General features: G+C 42.0%; 1 protein-coding gene across 10 annotated transcripts in view; it reads left to right on the forward strand.

Moving 5' to 3' along the window:
* DYNC1I1 (dynein cytoplasmic 1 intermediate chain 1) overlaps positions 1-20,119 on the forward strand; it is a 209,126-nt gene extending 189,007 nt beyond the window's left edge. For 8 of the 10 annotated variants that reach the window (XM_069959361.1, XM_069959367.1, XM_069959369.1 and 5 more), the window contains one exon: positions 19,753-20,119. In XM_069959361.1, coding sequence (XP_069815462.1) covers positions 19,753-19,860 — 108 coding nt within the window. In that variant the 3' untranslated portion in view covers positions 19,861-20,119. Of the gene's footprint in view, positions 1-2,482; positions 2,562-19,752 lie in introns of those variants that run through there. The other 2 variants (XM_069959365.1, XM_069959371.1) reach the window with 1 other exon arrangement.

A 20,119-nucleotide genomic window follows, 5' to 3' on the forward strand; every position in this document is an offset into this window, starting at 1 on the left:
GGTTTATCGGACTTTTCTCCAATATGTACGAGGCCTCAACAATATAGACAGACACAAAGGGGCACGTTTATGGTCTGCACAATTTCTGTGTTGTGCAAAAACTCTGGCATCTTGTGTAGAATTTATCAATCTTGCACAATCTTTTGGCTAAAACACTTAGCTGAAAAACTAGGCCAGTATAGGAGTGTAGAACATTGCGCAACAACTGAAAAATTGCACATTATAAATCTGACTCCGGAAGTAGCTAAAATGAAACCACGCCCCATCTGAGCGTAAACAAATGGCGCAGTCAGCACCTGCTGTTCAAAAGTAGCACAAATGCTTTTAAATCTTGCGCAAATTTTTACTCCTTGCACAAAAAAAACTCGGTAAGTTAGTAGCTCAAATTTAATGATACATTTGCCCCAAAGACTAGTGAACAACCCTTCTAGGCACTGTCACACTATTGGTTATTAGAGGTTGTCACCTGCTATATATTGCTGTGTAGGAACTCAAAAAATGGCTAAAAGGAATCCTAAAGAATGTCAGACATGACTGTGACTCGTAGATTCATTCCCAGAGGCACAGGATATGAGATATCCATGAAACAAAAACTTCCCCTCCCGGCTTAAAAGCAGAAAAAAAAAAAGTTCCTTAATAGACCAGAGTCCGTGTTATGTTTATGTGTCCTTAAAGGGTTTTCTCATCCTTGTTTCCCAGTAATCTACAAAGAAAACGATGCGGAGACTGAACTTGTGAAACAAGGCTCCTCAGAGTAGAATGACCTGAGCCGTTCTCCGCAGCTTTATATCAATGACCCCTTTTGTGTATATAATTCCTCATCCTCTTGTTAACTGATTTTCAGACAACAAGGAGGGGGACGGGTAACCACAGCCCCCATTGTGGGAGTCTGGTTAAAAGCTTCTGACTCACATGTAGTCATACAACTGAAGAACGTTGCTCCTTATTCCGAAGACTAGATACCATCAGTTGTGTGATTTTTGAATGTTGGCACGGCAGGAGGAGAAAACCCAACACTTGACTCTGTCCTTCAAGAGACTGTGCATCACAAAGCAACACAAGATCTTAGGTTCCTGGGATACAACCTGCGGAGACATGGATCAGGAATTTGGTGGTTGACCAACACACTTTGACTGATGTTCATCACGTTTTATGTGGTTACCGAGGCACAAGAAGAAAATTGAGAGTTTTGTCAAGAACAGATTTTGAGACATCTATAAAGTCAAGTGTTTGAGATTAATGGATTACATTCACGGATGGTCAACAATTCTAGTGGGCCATAGGAGGCAGAAAACATCAATGCTCTTACGCGTCATACAGTGGGTCATGTCTATGGAAACTTTTCATTGATCGATCGCTCTAAAGCTGGCCATACACTTAAAGGGGAACTATCAGCAGGTTAGGCGAATCTAACCTACTGATCTGTCCCTAATTCACAGCAGATGCCGAGAAGGAAGGTACAGGCCCTATTCCACAGAACGATTATCGGCCGTGTTGAAAGACAATCGACTGTGATAGAAGTGATCTTCTGCCACCGCACCCTAGAATAGGAGAGGCAGCAGCAGACCGCCACTATCCTCTATGGGCTGCCCAAACGATCTAGCGATCCCCTGGGCAACCCCCGCAGCTCCCAGCGCCCTCTCCCACACTCACGCGCTCTCTGCCGCCGCATGTAATAGTGCTGGCAGCAACTGGGGAATGAGGAGCAGACGAGCACTGACAGGGTTAATTTGCTCCTTACATCTCTTACTTTCTTGGTGCAGTTAGTTAGGAGCACTGCCCACCCCCATAGCACCGATCCGCCCCTGACCTGCCCCTTTCTAATGATAATGAATGGAGCGGGCTGTCCTGGCGCTATGGGGGTGGGCACTGCTCCTAACAATCTCATTAGACCGTGGAGCAAATGACTGTCCCGGACCAGCAGTGAGGAGGAAGGTAAGACACATTCCTTCCTCCTCAGCATCCCCTGTGCAATAGGGACATATCAGCAGGTTAAATTCGTCTAACCTGCTGATAGTTCCCCTTTAAAGAAGCTACTCCTGCTGACTAGCCTATACATATGCATGTGTGTAGAGGGGAATAAGCCTTTGCCAGACACCTCTGGTGGCAGCTCATCTCCTTTGAGAACAAAGGATTGGCCATGTTAAAATCCAACAAGTCCAATCATATTTTCCCCTTAATGCACAGATCACATAAGATGGGTGACTAAAATTTTCTGGTTGCTTTGCACAACCTACGTTTCAAAGTCATAGTGGAATGGGCAGCCATGTACTCCATATTCAACTTTAAGCAGGTCAATTACTGGGCCTAAAGTTTATGGACCCCATTTACTGATTATTAAGAAAGGGCGACCTGTACTGGTGGTAATTCTACCCCTGGGCCTCCTACTATTGTGGATCATTAGGCTTTTCTCAGTTACTTGACCCCCCCCCCCCTTTAGTCTTTGATCTCCTTAATCTTCATGTTCCATTTATGTTGGTAGGTTCACATCACATTGAGCGGTGGCGACCACCCCTAGACTGCAACTGTGCCCAATCAAGCTGTACAAGCCATGATGAACCTGAATATGTAGAGTTGTAAAAATCCCCTAGATTTATTAAAATTGTAGAATTCAAATTATGCCTTTTTTAATCATTCACCATTAATTTATAGCATGACGGATACCCTAAAGGTTCTTGAATTTGTTTCTGTGATTTTGTTAAAGTAATAATGTTTTTATGTTATATGTGATTTTAAAGAATTTGTGGTGAATTTTTTTCTAATTTCCCATTTTTCTATCTATGTTATAAAAAAAATCCTGATATCTTGCAGTTCTCATTTTCACCACTAAAACTAAAGCTGAGACTTCCTGTTGTGTCTGTGGTGATAAGAGGAGGCTGCTGTAAAGTGATCTGTACAGTATTGCAGTGTCATGTGACACCAGTAGATAGAAGAGACAATAGCAGCTCCCTGTGGAATGACCTCTTCACAGGCCACAGAACGCGCTCAGTAATGTCTCACATTCATCTCAAGGGGACAGAGTCTGTCTATTGTCCTCTATGTCCATGAAGCTTGCTGTAAAGCATGTCGCGAAACGCTCTTAAAAACAGCTCAGGCAAGATGGCCGCCCCCTTAACAATGTACAAAAAGTAAAATTAAAAAAATTAAACTCTGAAAGTAAAAACAGATTAGAATAAAAGAACAAGTTTCAGTATCTGACTCTAATCAGCAAAAGAACATTTAGGTGACACATTCCCTTTAAGGGATGAAGCTAGTGCCACTTGCCCCACAGTACTTGGTACATCATGACCTACAGATGTAACGTAGAGGTTGGAGGCTTTGGTGATGCACATTATGTCAGCTTGGGCAACCATTGGCTGTACTAGCCTTAATCTTAGATGATGGTCGGCCCATTGTCCTGAACAGCCATCCATGACTGCCAGTCACTTTGTCATGAAATTTATATGGAAACATAGTGCACCGACTGATCATGGGAACGAGCTGTTATTAACTCTATAATGGCTGCCCCTGGTGGAGACCCTACAGACGTTACTGCACCTCCTGGAGCCAATCGGCCGGTTTTATACGACAAAAACTCTGCACACGTTTGACTTTTTCCAAAATATTTTTATTGCTGCAGAGATTTATGAGAACGACGTTATGGGAAACATATTGTACTTTCTAAGGAAGAATAGGTGTGTAAAAACACTGCCGCCAGCCCTGGCTGTGGGCCCTGCACCATAACGTCACCACGCAGCTCTCCAATGGTATTTATGGCATTTTACAGCATTAAATCTCCCTTTTAGGGCCCATTCTGAGCTTATATATACAAACCTGCATTAGCGCGGGGTTCTGTAGCTGTAGAAACTTCTGGATGAACACATAAGCCTTAGTGCCTTATTAAGGCAAGAAAAAATGGCGATCTTAAAGCTGTGGGGTTCAGCCTTATCCCTTACACCTGAAAAAGGTCCGGCGGGATGTGGATAATGTGCAAAAATAAGCACCGTGGTGTCCTGATGAAAGCTTACTCTACTTACTGTGACCTAGATTGCCCTCATGCAACTTTAACATCATTTAGGAACCTTTCTCAACTCATGCAGTGGACTGTGTGACTTGGCCTCCGTTCACTTGTATTGTAGATAAACTGTTATATCACTGGCAATCGCATAAAAAAAACAATAGAAAGTAGTGGCATGATGCAAATCTAAAGTTAGGCAGGGTTCACACTGCGTTTTTACAATCCATTATTTTCATCCCTTTTTATGCCAAAAACAGATGAAAAGCGGATCAAAAAACGGATTAAAACTCATCCGTTTTTTTTAGCGTACACAAAAACGTGGTCGACCACGTTTTTGTGTATGCAAAAAAAAAAAGAAAAAAGCATTTTGAAAAACGCATCAGTGGAAAAACGGATGCACACAAATCCATCTGTTTTTCATCCTTTTTTTATAATTTTTTTTTTTTTTTTTGCATAAAACGGATAAAAAAAATGGATTGCAAATTCGCAGTGTGAACCTATCCTAAACTTAAAATGATACGAGCCGTGTCCACAGACGTAGGATAAAACTGGCATTTTCTATAGCTTAAACGTTGTGAAACAGATGCATATGGTGGCTGTGATATTTTTTTGCATGGTATACCAGTATTTTTTTTTTTAAGGATTTTTTTATTCAGCATCTAATTTTAATTAACCTCTTAAGGACATATGCCGTACGGGTATGGCATACGTCTGCAAGAGGAGTTCAGAGGGGGGCCGCGCCGCGAGGTTTCTATGGCCTTTTAAACACAAGGAGGAAAAAATGAAAACGCAAAAACGAAAATTGGCTCTGTCCTTAAGAGGTTAAAGGGGTACTCCAGCATCAGAAAATTCCATTAGAACAAAGCTATCACCCTGAGATATATAACTTACTAATGTAATATCATTACCAATAGTACTGGCTTTAGCATGTTTTCGGTGGTTTTGTCTCAACAGCTTTCCAGCTCCCTCCCTCTGACGCATCATCCTCTGTTGTCTCAGGAGGCTTGGCTGGATTTTGCTTCATAGCTCAAGCCCCGCCCCCTTACTGATGTTATCACCTCTAAACAGCCCCAACAGCTGACATATTCCTTTCATATACATACATATTTTTGTTGGGACATTTGGGGAAGCATGAGGTGTAGTAACAGCATGCTGTCTTGTGCTGAACAATGCCGCAGGCAGAGGAGCAGACAAGGAATGAATACAGCACATACTGTTCTATGCAGGAATCAACTTCTCCAAATGCCGAGCATTCGGCGAGTTTGCTCATCACTATTCCCTGACCAATGACATTGGGGGGAAAGAAGGATTGAACATGTTGGATTTGAACGTCCCCATTCTTTATCTCTCAGTAACTGCCCTCCCTTCTTTCCAACCATACCACATGCGCATACGTATGGACAGGTCGGTAGAGCTGTCATGTAGCCGGCAGCTATCTCGTGTACAGCTCCCTTTAACGAGACACAGCCAATTCAGAACAATACACCCTTGTGTACTTAAGGTACTAAGCAGAGACACAACAGCAGCTAGCTTGTTGATGGTTTCCAATTAGCAGAATAGATTTCTTATAATAACACAAAACAGGTGATGAGGAAATAGAGCAGAGAAGCAGAATTTTGCATTCGTCGACCATAGAGCCGATGTTAATGATTGGTAAAAGTTAGGTAAGTTCATATACTTATTAATAGCGTATTTTAAGGTATTTATTAGTATTTGATCCCAAGGATCAGGAAATGGCCTGCGGGGTAACATGACCCGAAAGTTTGTACTATAAATTAATGTGGACAAGAACCTGGATAAAGTAGAACCACACCAAACCCTGTTAAAACTCAATCTGAAATCCTTGTTTTCCCTTTGTACTTATACGGTAATATTTATAAGGCAGAGGCCCAATTACCGCGTATTAAATGAAGGAAACAGTAAATTCCTCCCCTGACTGGAGGCCGCGGTTTATAGAAATAAACTGCAATGTAATTTCCCAGCCGCTATTCTCCATCCCGGACTTATTCCCCCTTCTTCTTCTTCTAAATTCCGATTATCTGTCAATTGGTGAAAAGCCTTTGCAATTTGCAGCACGGGTTATAATAATATGTGTCAAAGTCAAACGCTTCACGGGAGATTATAAAGTTAATGAAAATTTACAGCGTTTGGTCGACTCAGGATCCGTCGTGACCGGCACGTGCTGATGTTTGATCGCCTTATATTAATAGCGCTATTGGGCATAGGGGCAGATTTATGGATACGATGCAACCCCCCACTAAAAGACCCCCAAATGGAAAAAAAAAACTTTGTAAACTCTTCAAAATTCTAGTAGTTTCCCCACAAGTATCAATATGCCCGTAATGTCACATGACTTAGGCAACCAATGATATCAGTGGGATGATGATGCACAATAGTTTAGGAGACCTCCTCTGAAATCTGCCTTAAAGGGGTATTCCAGGGAAAATCAATAATTTAGCAATGGGAAGGGTTAACCAAGGTTAACCCTTTCCTAATATACTTACCTGTCCGTTTTTGGCCCCCCAAGGAGATCTCTGGTCCGGTCACGTGAGCGTGCAGCTTGCCTCTCCCGGATCCTCTGTCCTTCCGGTTCGGTGACGTCACCACCCGGCCGGCGTCTGCTGTCTTTCTTATTAGCAGCAGAGCACTGAACCCTGAATGGCTTGTTAGCGTGCAGCCAATCAGGGTTCAGTGCTCTGCGTCCCCTGCTGTAAGTTATAAGGGTTTGGGGGGGGCTCAGTGCCGGTGTCAGAACTACATTAGGGCAATGTGAGGGGTCCCTGCGGCATAACTTCATTCATAGCCACCAGACACCTGGAGCGGAGCTATGAATGAAGTGATGCCGCAGGGACCCCTCACATTGCCCTAATGTAGTTCTGACACCGGCACTGAGCCCCCCCCCAAACCCTGATAACTTACAGCAGGGGACGCAGAGCACTGAACCCTGATTGGCTGCACGCTAACAAGCCATTCAGGGTTCAGTGCTCTGCTGCTAATAAGAAAGACAGCAGACGCCGGCCGGGTGGTGACGTCACCGAACCGGAAGGACAGAGGATCCGGGAGAGGCAAGCTGCACGCTCACGTGACCGGACCAGAGATCTCCTTGGGGGGCCAAAAACGGACAGGTAAGTATATTAGGAAAGGGTTAACCTTGGTTAACCCTTTCCATTGCTAAATTATTGATTTTCCCTGGAATACCCCTTTAACTTATGTGTCTGATCTGTGGTGTGTATCAGTTTTGGGGGTCTGGTCTGTGGTGTGTATCAGTTTTGGGAGTCTGGTCTGTGATCTGTATCAGTTTTGGTGGGTTTATCTGGGGCCTGTATCAGTTTTAGGGGTCTGATCTGGGGTCTATCAGTTTTGGGGGTCTGATCTGTGGTCTGTTTTAGTTTTGGGAGTCTGAGCTGTGGTCTGTATCAGTTTTGGAGGGTCTGTTCTGTGGTCTGTATCAATTTTGGGGGTCTGATCTGGGGTCTGTATCAATTTTGGGGGTCTGATCTGTGGTCTGTTTTAGTTTTGGGAGTCTGAGCTGTGGTCTGTATCAGTTTTAGGGGGCTTATCTAGTCTATCAGTTTTAGGGGCTTATCTGTGGTCTGTATCAATTTTGGGAGTCAGATCTTTGGTCTGTATCAATTTTGGGGGTCTGGTCTCTATCAGTTTTGGGGGGCTTATCTGGTCTGTATCAGTTTTGGGTGTCTGATCTGTGGTCTGTTTTAGTTTTGGGGGCTTATCTGTGGTCTGTATCAGTTTTGGGGATCCGGTCTTGTGTTTATATTAGTTCTGAAGGTCTTGTCTGGTGCCTGGTCTGGGTATTAGCTTTGAGGGAGTTGCTGGGATATTAGTTTAGATGGTCTAGTCTGAGGTCTGTTAGTTTTAGGGGTCTTGTCTGACTTTTGTATAAGTTTAGGATATCTGGAGGCCATAATAGCGTGAGGGGTCTGATTCTGCCTTTCACATTAGTTCAGGGGGTCTTGCCTGGAATCTGTATTAATATAGGGAATCTGGTGTGGGGACTGTGTTAGTTTTGGAGGTCTTGCTTGGAATCTGTATTGTGTAGTTTAGTGAGTCTGGTCTGGGGTCTGTGTTAGTTTTGGAGGTTCTATGTGGGATCTTCGCTTTTCTTTGGCTGTCCAGGTACAATGGGAATTGTAGTTTTGCCACAGCTGGAGGGCCGAAGGTTCCCCACCCCTGGTTTATAGGGTCTGGTCATTGTCTGTTTTTAGACATCTCGCTTGGGGTCTATAGTAGTTTGGAGCTCTTGTTTGGGTTCTGAATTAGTTCAGCAGGTCTTGCCTGAAATCTGTATAAGTTTAGTGAGTCTGGGGTCTGCTTGCCTTGTTAATTTATGAAGTTTATATTAGTTTTATTGGTCTAGTCTGTGATCCATATAAGTTTTTGTGTTTTTCTGGGATCCCTATTAGCTTAGATGATCTCATATGAGGCCTCTTGTTTTTTTTAGGCATCTGCCCTGGGGTCCATACTCCCTTTGGGGCTCCTTGACATTTATTTTAAGAGTCTTAGGACAGGGGCATATCCTAGATAAATGGGCAGGCCCATGACTCTATCGTTTCCTAGAATCTCTCTGATGTCACTACTGAGGAGGTACGTGGTTGGGACCATGCAGGACCCCATAGCACGGCCTCTATGGTTCGCACGCTCATAACTGCAGGATGCATGAATAATGAGATGTAACCATTGCAGTTTATTAGCTCTTTATACTGTTGGTCAGGAGACGTGGCTCCGGAATATCTGTGTATTTATGTCTGCAGAAAATTCCTTCTTTTGAAATCTGTAAATGTAATGACTTTGTTTTATGAAGGTTGTTAAGCGTCCCTGACTATTACTGAACTGGCCCAGTCTTTTAAGTCAGCTGAACTCGGCAGGGGGTGAGGCGGGCTCCGGGCAGCTCCGTCTGACCATTATCATGTTTTTCATTAGAATATCAGTTCCCATACGAACGCGAGAGGCTGCAGATCATCAGATCCATGTGTTATGTGCTATTACCCCCGACAAGAGTGACAGCCCAGGACCTTATAATATCAAGATGGGGAAAAAAAGCGCTCAATGCGGCCCATTACTTCTTACAAAATTCGCATTTTCTGGCCAGGCGGGTTGGACGGTTCATGCTGCGGCTAATGAGCAACTTACATTAGCGTCATGATCCATAACGTCCGTCTCCAGCTGAGAATGTTACATTGTAAAACCCTCATCACAGCATCCGCTGCAGACGTGTCCATGTGCCATGCAGTCAGCCTCCTCTAATCTGGCGCTCATGGGACGGGATAACTATTCCTGACTATTGGACAGTCATGGAGAAGACGATTAACTCACTTTTTTATCAGCCTTTTTACCATATACTGTATCAGCAACCCCCACCTGTGCCACTCCGAGCACTACAACTTCCAGCATGCCTGTAGACCAAACGGCTAGAGGGCCACAGGCTGATGTATATCTATATTAAAGCCCCTTTTATTTTAATTCAGATTTCCAGTGATGAGGAGGCCTGGGGAAAGAATACCTGCTGCTATGTCCCTATGACAACACTTCCTGTACTAGGATTTTCATAGTGACATTTGGCTTCATAGCAGAAATCTGATTAGGTTAAGCAGTGTCCTAGATGCCCTATAACAGGCTATGAATACCGCTGCACTACTAGATTAAGAAGGCAGTAAGTGTTGTCATAGGGACACACGTAGAGATGAAGAAGGAGAAGAGCCATAGAAGACTGTAGTACAGATATTTTTATAGATATTTCTTATCAAAATATTTTTGTCTTTTATTACTGTTGTTTATTTTTAGGCTACGTTCACACAACATATAAACAACGGACGTTATTTGGCACTCAAAACAAGGGTGGTATAGGACAATAAGCAGTGTGGAACCATGATGACCCATTCATCATCTATTGTGCCAAGCATATATATATATAATATATAGTGATCTTACCGCAGAGTTTTCTCCAATTATTTTTTTATCATTTCTTGTAGCTACGGATTCTGTATCTCTGATGGCTTCTAAAGTTTTCAACATTTTATCAAATGTATAATGGAGCACAAGCAGAATTTTTTCCAACCCTTAGGTACATTTTATGAGAACAACCTCCAGTGTTCACACAATGTATTGAACAGTGACCGTTGTTTGCTACGGCAGTTAAAATTATTTTCATGGTCAATTAAACAACGGCCGTTGTTCGTACATTGTGTGAACATAGCCTTAATCTGGTTTATATGTTTTTACTCTTATCTACTTTTCTTCATACAATTTTAATATTTTGTACTATTTATTTTTTTTTAGACTTTTTAAAAATACTTTCTGCTGCAAGAGTGGGAAGAAAATGTCTCTGTCTCCTGCGACTTTCCCTGCTGTGAACAAATAAAACTTAGCCACTTTAAATTGTTAAGAGTTTTTTATGTTCAATAATTTTTACCAACCTAATTTTCCTTTTTAAGAATTTAGTTTTTCGTTATGTTAATTGGCTTCGTTTTACATTTTTCTACTTTTATTAAGTATTTTCATTGCATTTTTCTTATTTTAATTGACTTTGATTATATTACTTTTCTTATTTGTTCATTTTTATATCTTTTTTTTATCTCTTACTTGTTTGTTACTTTGATTTTCTATTGACAATTTTGTTATTTTTTTTAATACTTATTTTTAATTACTTTTATTACTTTTTCATTATTCTTTTTTTTAACGATTATTTGAATAATTATTGTTGTCATTGGTCATTTGTATTATTTTTTTAACTAATATTTGTGGTCTTTCTTCATTTTTATATATTTTTCCATTTTTCTTTTCCCTTTTGGCATTTTCATATTTTTATAATGTTTTTTTTTTATTGGTCATATTTTTTGATAATCTTTTTGCTATTTTTTTTTACATTTTTTACAATTTATTTTTATTTTCCTTCCGTATTTTCATTGACTTATTCAAAGATTTCGAAGCATTTTATTCTACAAGAACCTTCCTCCCCATCTGCCGACCCTCGTTGTGCTGCTCACTTTCGCATCAACCTCTCCATAGACATTCATGTATCTATAATGAGAATTGTGGCCTTCACCGCACCTTGTTAATATGTAGCCTGATATGAATGTCCCATATACCGCACATCATCCATAAGCAGCTTTGATATATTCTGTGGCCTGATGAGTCACAGCGGTGACTCCTTGGTGTCGAAAGGTTGTATGCGAAAGACTTTGCCCTGGAAAATTACATAGCACAACATTCGAGAAGGGAAAATACAACTGAATATAAATCTGTCATCATGGCTGGAGTGAAGCACAACATTATACAGACAGTATCTCAGAGAGCCGAATCGTTCTGGATGGGGAAGTCAGATGCACTGATGTAAGTGACGAGGAACCATACGTATATGTCATACAGATCTATATAAACATAGTATTTGGCCGAACCAACATCTGGAGTATTGGCCATTGAATTACATCTGCATTGAAATGCATTAATGGATTTGGATTTCCACCCTCGCGCGACTTTGATTTATTGGCCGGTACGTTCCCTCCTGCAGCTTTTACCAAATACCTTGCTCTATTTTCTATTTTTCCAAGATTTTATCATCATAACATATAGAATCCAGTAAGAATCAGATGAGGAATATCATTTATACTGACAGGATTGGTTCTGTGGTCATCCTCTTATATATTATATTCTCTCATTATACAGAATAGGTTTAGATATTTGTTTCAGAATAAAACAAGAATACAGAACAAGATTAATATTCCGTTCACCCCGGCAGGAGCTCATTGTCGGCCCCCTGCTTTATAATGTCCATTGTATTATCATGGCTGATGCCCACAAGCATAAAAAGAAACATGAACTCCTATTTTCTGTAGGTCATTGCTTTCTGTGGCCCAAAATTAATTTCGGCGAGACTGACGACCATCTGATCTATATGGGGGCCTTGGTGGCCATCTAATCTATATGGTGGCCTTCTGACTCTCCACTGATGTCAGGGGGGTAAAAGGGTCGATGGATTGCTTGTTCTGGCAGAAGCTTTTTTCCTTCTTCTTATTGAGAACACATGCACACTCGGTTGAGTCAAGTACACGTCCAGACTAAGACCACACGGTTATTTTTGCCCAATTTTCTTTTGGACGACCGTCATCTTGCAATGGCAGTTATTGGTGGAATAACAGCCAATGTTTAACCGCGAAATGAAGGCCGTCCAAAAAAAAAAAAAAGGCCATCAAAATCGTTTTATTCAAAATCGATGGTTCGAGTTTGAACGAACCTGAAAATTCCCGCTGTTCAATCATCTCTAATCAAGAGAAGAGATCAGTTGTACTCCAAGTGAACGGAACGTGAACAAATAAGCTCCATTCACTACTGGTGGTACTTCTGAACATTGACAATGGCGGAACTCTTCTATGCTCAGTAGTTGCTGAGTATGCTGGATGGCAACAGACCTCCGTTCTCATGACTGGTGTAGATCCCAGTGGTTGGACCTCCATTAATCAGCTAATTGTCCCCCATTCTTATCCCTTTTCAGGTAAAGTGAACCACTGAACTCCATTATTATTACATCTCCATTTCCCCTGTACAGAGTTTATATCCCTCAGATAAAGTCCTGACCAGATAGCAGCTCCCACGCTGTTGAGGAACTAAAACTCAGTTTGGATGCAGTGGTGGCCATGTCTATTCCATCCCCATTTACGCTCTTCATGGCCACTTGTATATTTTTATGTAGCCGAGACCCTCTTGTAACGGTAATTTTCCAGATGCCCGTGTCTGAGCGCCACAATGTCACCCCCTCCGCGTCGTCCTGATACATAATATTGCGGTTATGAAAAAGCCGGGATAATTTTTACTTGCACTTGAAGTTTTATTCGCCAAATGAATCGAGGATAATTATCCCTGTAATAAGCCTTAAAATGAAGCTGGGCTTAATTGTGGGGACGGCTTACATTGTCCTAATGATTTAAGTACAGTATGATAACCATTACCGCTATACGTATGTATTAGGCTGAGCACCATAATTAATGGAGTTAACACATTAGCGCTGGAGATCAGCAAGGTTGTCTCGTCTGGTCTTATACAGTCATCCATTACGTTGTATATAATAACCGCTAACATTAATATTCTCTATATTCTCTTTCTGCGTAACACCTTAAGGTCCAGATCTATCCTGACCTCAAGAAGACAATTTTTTTCCCACTTTTTTTAATCACTTTGTTCTGAGACGTGTAACTGCGATATTTTGCTCTTGCCACAAGCCTTCAAGGAATTATATATTTTCACTGGCACTCCATTCAATTTATGGTAGACATAATATTTGCACTATATCTTGCAGGTCATTACATTCACACCAATACCAGACATGACTAGTTTTATTTGTCTTTTTTATAAGTTTTACATAATAAAAGCATTTTATGTAGAAGAAATTTTTTTTTGCATCACCGCATAACTTGTCTAAAAGCCACAAGCACAATGCAGACTCGGGGTACTTATTAGGCCCTAAGCAGCTAAGAAAACCAGCAGACCCCCCCCCCCCCCCAACTATCTAACCACTTAGATGCTGAGGTCAATAGCTACTGACTGCAGTATCTAAGGGGTTTAACAACTGAGATTGGAGTTATCTTCAAACCCTGCAGTAACTGATAACCAACTTTACTTTATAGCCAGAAGCGGCTTCTCTACCCTAAATATTAGCATGATGTTATAATAAAATGGATTTGGAGAACGACCAGCTGTAACGGGGTTATTAAATCAGATTTCTATTAAAGAAGAGCTATAGCAGTGTTGTTTAGTTAGGGACTAAGAATATAACTACTATAATACTGTCCCCTATATACAAGAATATAACTACTATAATATTGCCCTCTAAATACAAGAATATAACTACTATAATACTGCTCCTATATACAAGAATATAACTAATATAATACTGCTCCTATATACAAGAATATAACTACTATAATACTGCTCCTATATACAGGAATATAACTACTATAATACTGCTCCCTATATACAGGAATATAACTACTATAATACTGCCCCCTATCTACAAGAATATAACTACTATAATACTGCTCCTATATACAAGAATATAACTACTATAATACTGCCTCCTCTATCCTACAATGATATAAATATGACCCCTTCAGTTACGGTGCATTTAGATGGCTGTATTACTTCTGCAATATTCTGCTCCCCTATGGTTATAGCATAGGATGGTGTTGATCTATATCCAGTTCTACAGGATTGTAGATGGTCCTAGTATTGAGCTTGTAAAATTCAACAGCAGTTCGGTCATCGGTCACCGTGTACCCGGAAGTGTAGTGCAGTATACATACCTGATCCGTGTCGACCGACCCCGTCTGTAATCTTGTCAAAGACGTCATCTTCGGGAGGCCGGACGAGCCGCTCCTGCCGTCCCCCCTCTGCCGCGTCATAACTGTGCTCAGCCGCGATTGGCTGAGCAGAGTTATGCTCAGCCAATCGTGGATCAGGTATGTATACTGCACTACACTTCCGGGTACTCCGGCGGGGGTTGGGGAACACGGGAAGGGGGCCATTCACATACATAACATACATTACAAAGTTGTATAACTTTGTAATGTGTGTTATTTTGTGAATAATTTCTTAGCACCGCACTACCCCTTTAATAGATTCAGGGAGTCCTCTTCAAGCACGTCTATGATCTCCGGGGATAACGGAAGCCCAAACCAAGCCCAAAGTTTCCCATCACCCCTGTTCTGTCTCTCTTAGTACGTTGTAACAAAGCGTGAAATCCCCCCCCCATGCACCCCTAATACAGCCGCTTAGCCTAGCTGGTAAGCCGATCCCCCGCTGGCTGTCACTCCTCTGTTCTTCTGTTTATATAACACTATTTCAATGTCAATTCCAATAGTATTTTACAGGATCCTTAATTACTCTTAAACGTTTGTTTTTTATGGTCGGTAATTCTATTAAGTTATGAATCTTACGATTTCACAGCTGTGTTTCCATAAAGTGGCCGGGAACGAAGGGTGGAGTATCGCCGAGATCCCTCATTCATCTGATTTATGTCATTGCTGCTTGTGTGAGGCAGGCGACAATAAACAACAATAAGAGTGTGATGCCGAGAAGCCCTGCCAAATACTGGGGTGTTAAAGGGGAAATCCAGTTACCATGACCATATAGGTCATAGATAGAAGTAAGGAGGTGACATTGGTGACATAAGTGATACCGGACATCTCATGTACATGTAGTTTTAGCTCTTTTGCTTAAATCGAATGTACCATCAGGTACAATGCTTTGATTTTTTTTACATGAATGGATCGGCGCCGGCACGGGAATGTCGGTGCCACAGTCCTTTTTTTGAACGGCCACTTGGTTCCCACGCACGGCACTGATCTATTGCCGAGCACCAGCCTGACATGAAGCACTGGGGACTGGCCGCTGGCCCCCAGTGTGAGGAAACCCCATTGATTCTAATGAAGCCACATCACAGAGGGAAGGGGAGAATGTCGTGTTGGGGGACGGCATTTCTGCCCTCACTGTTTCATGCCGGGCCGATGCTCGGTAGTAGATCAGCGCCATGCGTGGGAACAGAGTGGCAGTTCAAAAGAAGGACCGTGGTATGGGCATCCCTGCTGCGGCGCTTATCCATTCATGTAAAAAAACCCTAAAAGCGATGTTTCTGATGATACATTTAATTTATGGGGGTATCCTGTAAAAAATAATTGTGTTTACCTGTCTGCCCCAGTTCCAAAACTGCAAAAAAAAACAACTATTTGTTTTGAGTGTTTGTGGGTCACTGTCTATGTTAGTCACTACGCTTACTGGTTGAGCAGTTGCTCACCACTGCAATTCCCATAATGCGTTGCTTTTCCTGTGCTCTTGCCCTGTCTACTCCTCTTCGAAAGCTCTGCTGCCAATTTCACCACCAAGGCTGTTGCAGAACATTTCTTTACAGGTCTAGCTATTGTTTTGCACCTGATGCATTCATTCCCTGTTTGCCTCTCTGTCTGTGGCATTGTTAAGCACAAGGCAGCATGCAATAAACACTTGTTATTCTTTGTTTATGAGATGGGGATGCAGACTGATCAGAGGTAGTGTTACAGGCTCCAGGGGGCTGGACAGAGTTGATGATATCACTCAGGGGTGGAGCTTCAGCTAAAAGACAAAATCAAGCCAAGCCTCCTGAGATAGTGAGGATGCAGGGAACTGGAGACAATAGCACACTGATTGGCTGAGCATTGAGAGACGCCGGGAGACCCTGAAGCAAGCCGGAGCGCGGACCCGGTAATGTATGTACCTGGGCCGCAGGGGGTTAAGGGAGCTGCCTTTTCCATACTCACAGCGGGATGACAATCCCACTGCGATCATGTCATCTCATTGAAGTGACAGGGAAGCTATCCACAGCAGATTTTGCTGTGAACTTGCACCGTGAAATCCACTGCAGATACGGTACGCGTGAACCCACCCTTAATGTGGATGTAGATTTATGGTGATAGTCTGCTCTGATGTCACTTTTATCCTGAGGATTCACTGTGATTCCCAATATGATGTTTCACACAAGGGCAGCCATGCAAAAGTCAGCTGTTCTGTAGACATTAGGTATTGTCAAATCTCGCTCCAGCAGTATCGACACATGCCGAAACCTATGCTGTCCCGCTGTATAGCACCCATTACGCCAATGGGATGGGCAATAGGATGTCAAGTTCCAAAGTTCAAAAAATTGCACAATGCGAAAACAAATTGGTTGATTCACATGCCGATAAGTAATATTTATCTCTTTTTTACACTTTTTTTTTCATCACAACCCATCAATCAGTGGTGCAATAGAGTCAACGACAACATAATAGGCTTGCATTCCATAGGGGGTAATGAAGTTAGTCCATGTGGACAAGCAATGCCAAAAATGTTTCATGACGACATAGAAAAGCTTCAAATTACTAGATGGGTGCGAGCTGACACTCCCTGCTCTATAAATAACAACTTCTTGTGTCATCCATGAATCCAGCATCCTCCTATCAGGACTGGCCTTGCTCTATGATTAATCAGACCCCCGAGAGCAATACTCCGAGGCACATCCTCCCACCTGACAACTCGAGTTCTGTAAAAATTCCGAGACACTCCGGCCACAATTGGCACACGCCATGCCTCTGCCTTAAATGTGTACGTTGTTGTCATGACATCACTGCACTAAATTTCTTGAGTCAGTTCTGGCACTTGTAACAGGGTGAATATATTTTGGCCGTCTGCTGAAGTGTGCTTGGCAGGCTTGGTATAACACATATAGAATTAATGATGCGCTTACTGCAAATGATAATCCCATTATGGATCGCCGTCATAGGAAACCTAACCGCGTAACCATAACCTGGAGGGGGTAATGGGGGCACTAGTGAAAAACTGAGTATTATATGTGAGCATTTGATGTATCCATACTAAAAAGTGGTCTTCTAATAAAAAGGTTCCTACATCAAGATTTGGGAAGTTTTATGAGGTCCTATTGAAGCTTACTGATGGAGTATGACTGCCCTGAAGTGGCAATTTAGGGGGCTCGGAGAACCATGCCTTGTTAGAAAGCCGCCTTCCTATATGAGTCATGAGACCCCAGTTGGCTGTGCGCAGCTGAGGAAAGCCACAACAGCAGGGACAGGCATAGGGACTTCTTTACCCCATCGCAGGTTCGACTCCATTTACTATACGTAGACAACCAGGCTGCCAACCTTACCGCTATATGGAAGTTCTCAACAGGATATTCATTAAAACATGTAGTCATGTTCAGAGACTCTGCAGTATTTTCAGTGTAAACAGGGAAAGTCTTCAGAAAGTTTACGTTAAAAATTAATTTCAAGGGTGAAACATGACTGGTAGAAGGTACGAGGGATAAGGACTGTGACATGTGCGGCCAGACAGCGGTAAGACTGTCTGGCAGGTCACCTCTTTCGCAAAATTTAATTATGATAAAATATGAAATGGGGAGAATAACACCTTTTTTAGTTTTTTTTTTCTTTCCAAATAAATGCCGGGTTCTGTCATATAAAATCTAATTCTTCTCGAAGGAAAACTCCACCTCAAAGCCTCTGGCTCCGGTTAGGGCTTACTCAAGGTCGTAACTTTGCAATAGGTAGAGAGCCATTGGCTGGAGATCAGTGTTCTAAAGAAAACATGTAAGATGTTGCATGCCGTGACCGCATCCATCGTTTAAGGTGCCTGTTCCCTGCAGTTTGTAGGTGAGGCACTCCATGGTGTCTAGTGAACCCCAAGCCAAGTAGGCTAAAGGATTTCTGCTCTAATCCATTATGATTCCAGTCACCCACAGGCTCTTCTTCTTTTATCTCGTCCAAGCCGGATCTTCTCATATTCAAGGACAATTCTGGCTTGTAATGGCACCAAAAAAACGGGTACATGCCAAACACCAAATTTATTATGTGTTTAATGCACTTTTTACAGCTCAATAGTCAGTTTTATAAAGTCTCGAGAAAAGGGGGGTGACTAAGCCACAACATGTGCCAGATTTATTAATGATGTACGCCATTGTTTTGGCACAATATGTGGTGTAACATAAGTCAGCCAAAAGGTGGCATAAGTAAAAGTGACTAATATATGCCAAGTGTATCAAACAGGGTGTGCTACGGTCACTACTTTTGAGCAGTTTTTGCCTTTCTTATGTAGTTTTAGTTTAGTTTGTGGAAATTCTGTGTTCTTGGTCCATTTTATTCTCAAATGTCATCAGTGGACCTGACCTCGAAACCATCAAGAACTACTTTTATTAAGAGTTACCAAGACAAACTAGGATCCAATTCGAACAGTCTATTGTAATAGGTGACAGAAACAGAAAGGATAAGAGGGCGAGATGAGAATCTTCGACTGAGGAACGAAGGGTGGAGCGGTTCTGCAATGGGAGGGTTAAAGATACAGAAATGCTGACATTTGGTTTTGGTTTGTAGAACATTGAGCATCAGGCAAATCTGCTGCCGAGTTTTCTTAAACTCTCTTTATGCTTTTGGTGAACAGTAACCACAAGCAATAAAATACTTATTATCTGACATCATTTATGGGACCAATAACAAGTCAGAATTTCGCCTTTGTAAGTTTGATGTACATATTGTGTTTTGCTCTTGACTCTGCTACTGTATGACTGAGCTTCATAACTTGGCAACAGATACACAATAACATTTTCTACCTAAAGAGGGTTTGGCCCACCTTATAGGAGAATAATCAAAAATACAAACTACAAAATGATCACACTGGCCGTGGGAAGCTACCTGTACCAAGGTTACTGTCAATGAACCCATACAGACACGAAGCTAGACGTGCCCTTCCACTGCAGACTTGTTACACTGACTTCTAATCTTAAAACTTCATTGGCCTCCAGCAAGAGCCATACTTAACAAATTCTGAATCTTTCCATCAGTGGTTGACCTGGAGAATCATGAAGCAATGTGCCTGTTAGAGGATTTGCTGCTTATGCATTGCTTTATTCACCCCTTCAACAGAAAATAAACTTCTTTCCCTAAAAATCGGATCTAAAAAAGTCCCTGAGTAAGATCAACACAGGTTAGAAACAGGTAGACAAGCTGAACCTCCCACAGGTAGAGAAAAGCAGCTGGTGTAAACAAACCTCCATAAAATATCTCAGAAAACCTAAATAAATGCAATGGTTTATACATTTTGGTGATAAAACAGTTAACATATTGAGTAAATTTCCGGAATTCTTCTTTATGTGTTGATGTATGTAGCACTTCTGTATTTTTTGCCCATTTCCTTTTAACAAACCATCTGCCCCCTTCTCTCTCTCTCTGCAGTTTGCCATTCCACATAGTGATGAATGGGGCAGACTTGCCCGTACTTTGGTCGAAATCCGTGCCAACCGAGGTGATGGAGAAGAAGAAGCTGTAGAACTTTCAACCTGATTGCCCAATGTACGCCACGACCAGCACAGTATTTATTTGTAACTGAATGTACCGATATCTCCATTACTTTTTGCTGTAATCTTTCAAAGCGCCGCCAGTCCCGCTCCACCTTCAGCTTTTTGTTTGTATAGTGCCCAGCCGAGACATCCTGCCGTCTCTATATTGTGCAGACAATCTCCACTCGTCTCCTGTCCTGCCCTGGTCTACAATACAATATTTCAATGTGTGCCAGTATTTTAATTAAATGCAGTATATCAGA

This window comes from Dendropsophus ebraccatus, chromosome 2 (assembly GCF_027789765.1).
Source record: "Dendropsophus ebraccatus isolate aDenEbr1 chromosome 2, aDenEbr1.pat, whole genome shotgun sequence".
NCBI lineage: Eukaryota > Metazoa > Chordata > Amphibia > Anura > Hylidae > Dendropsophus > Dendropsophus ebraccatus.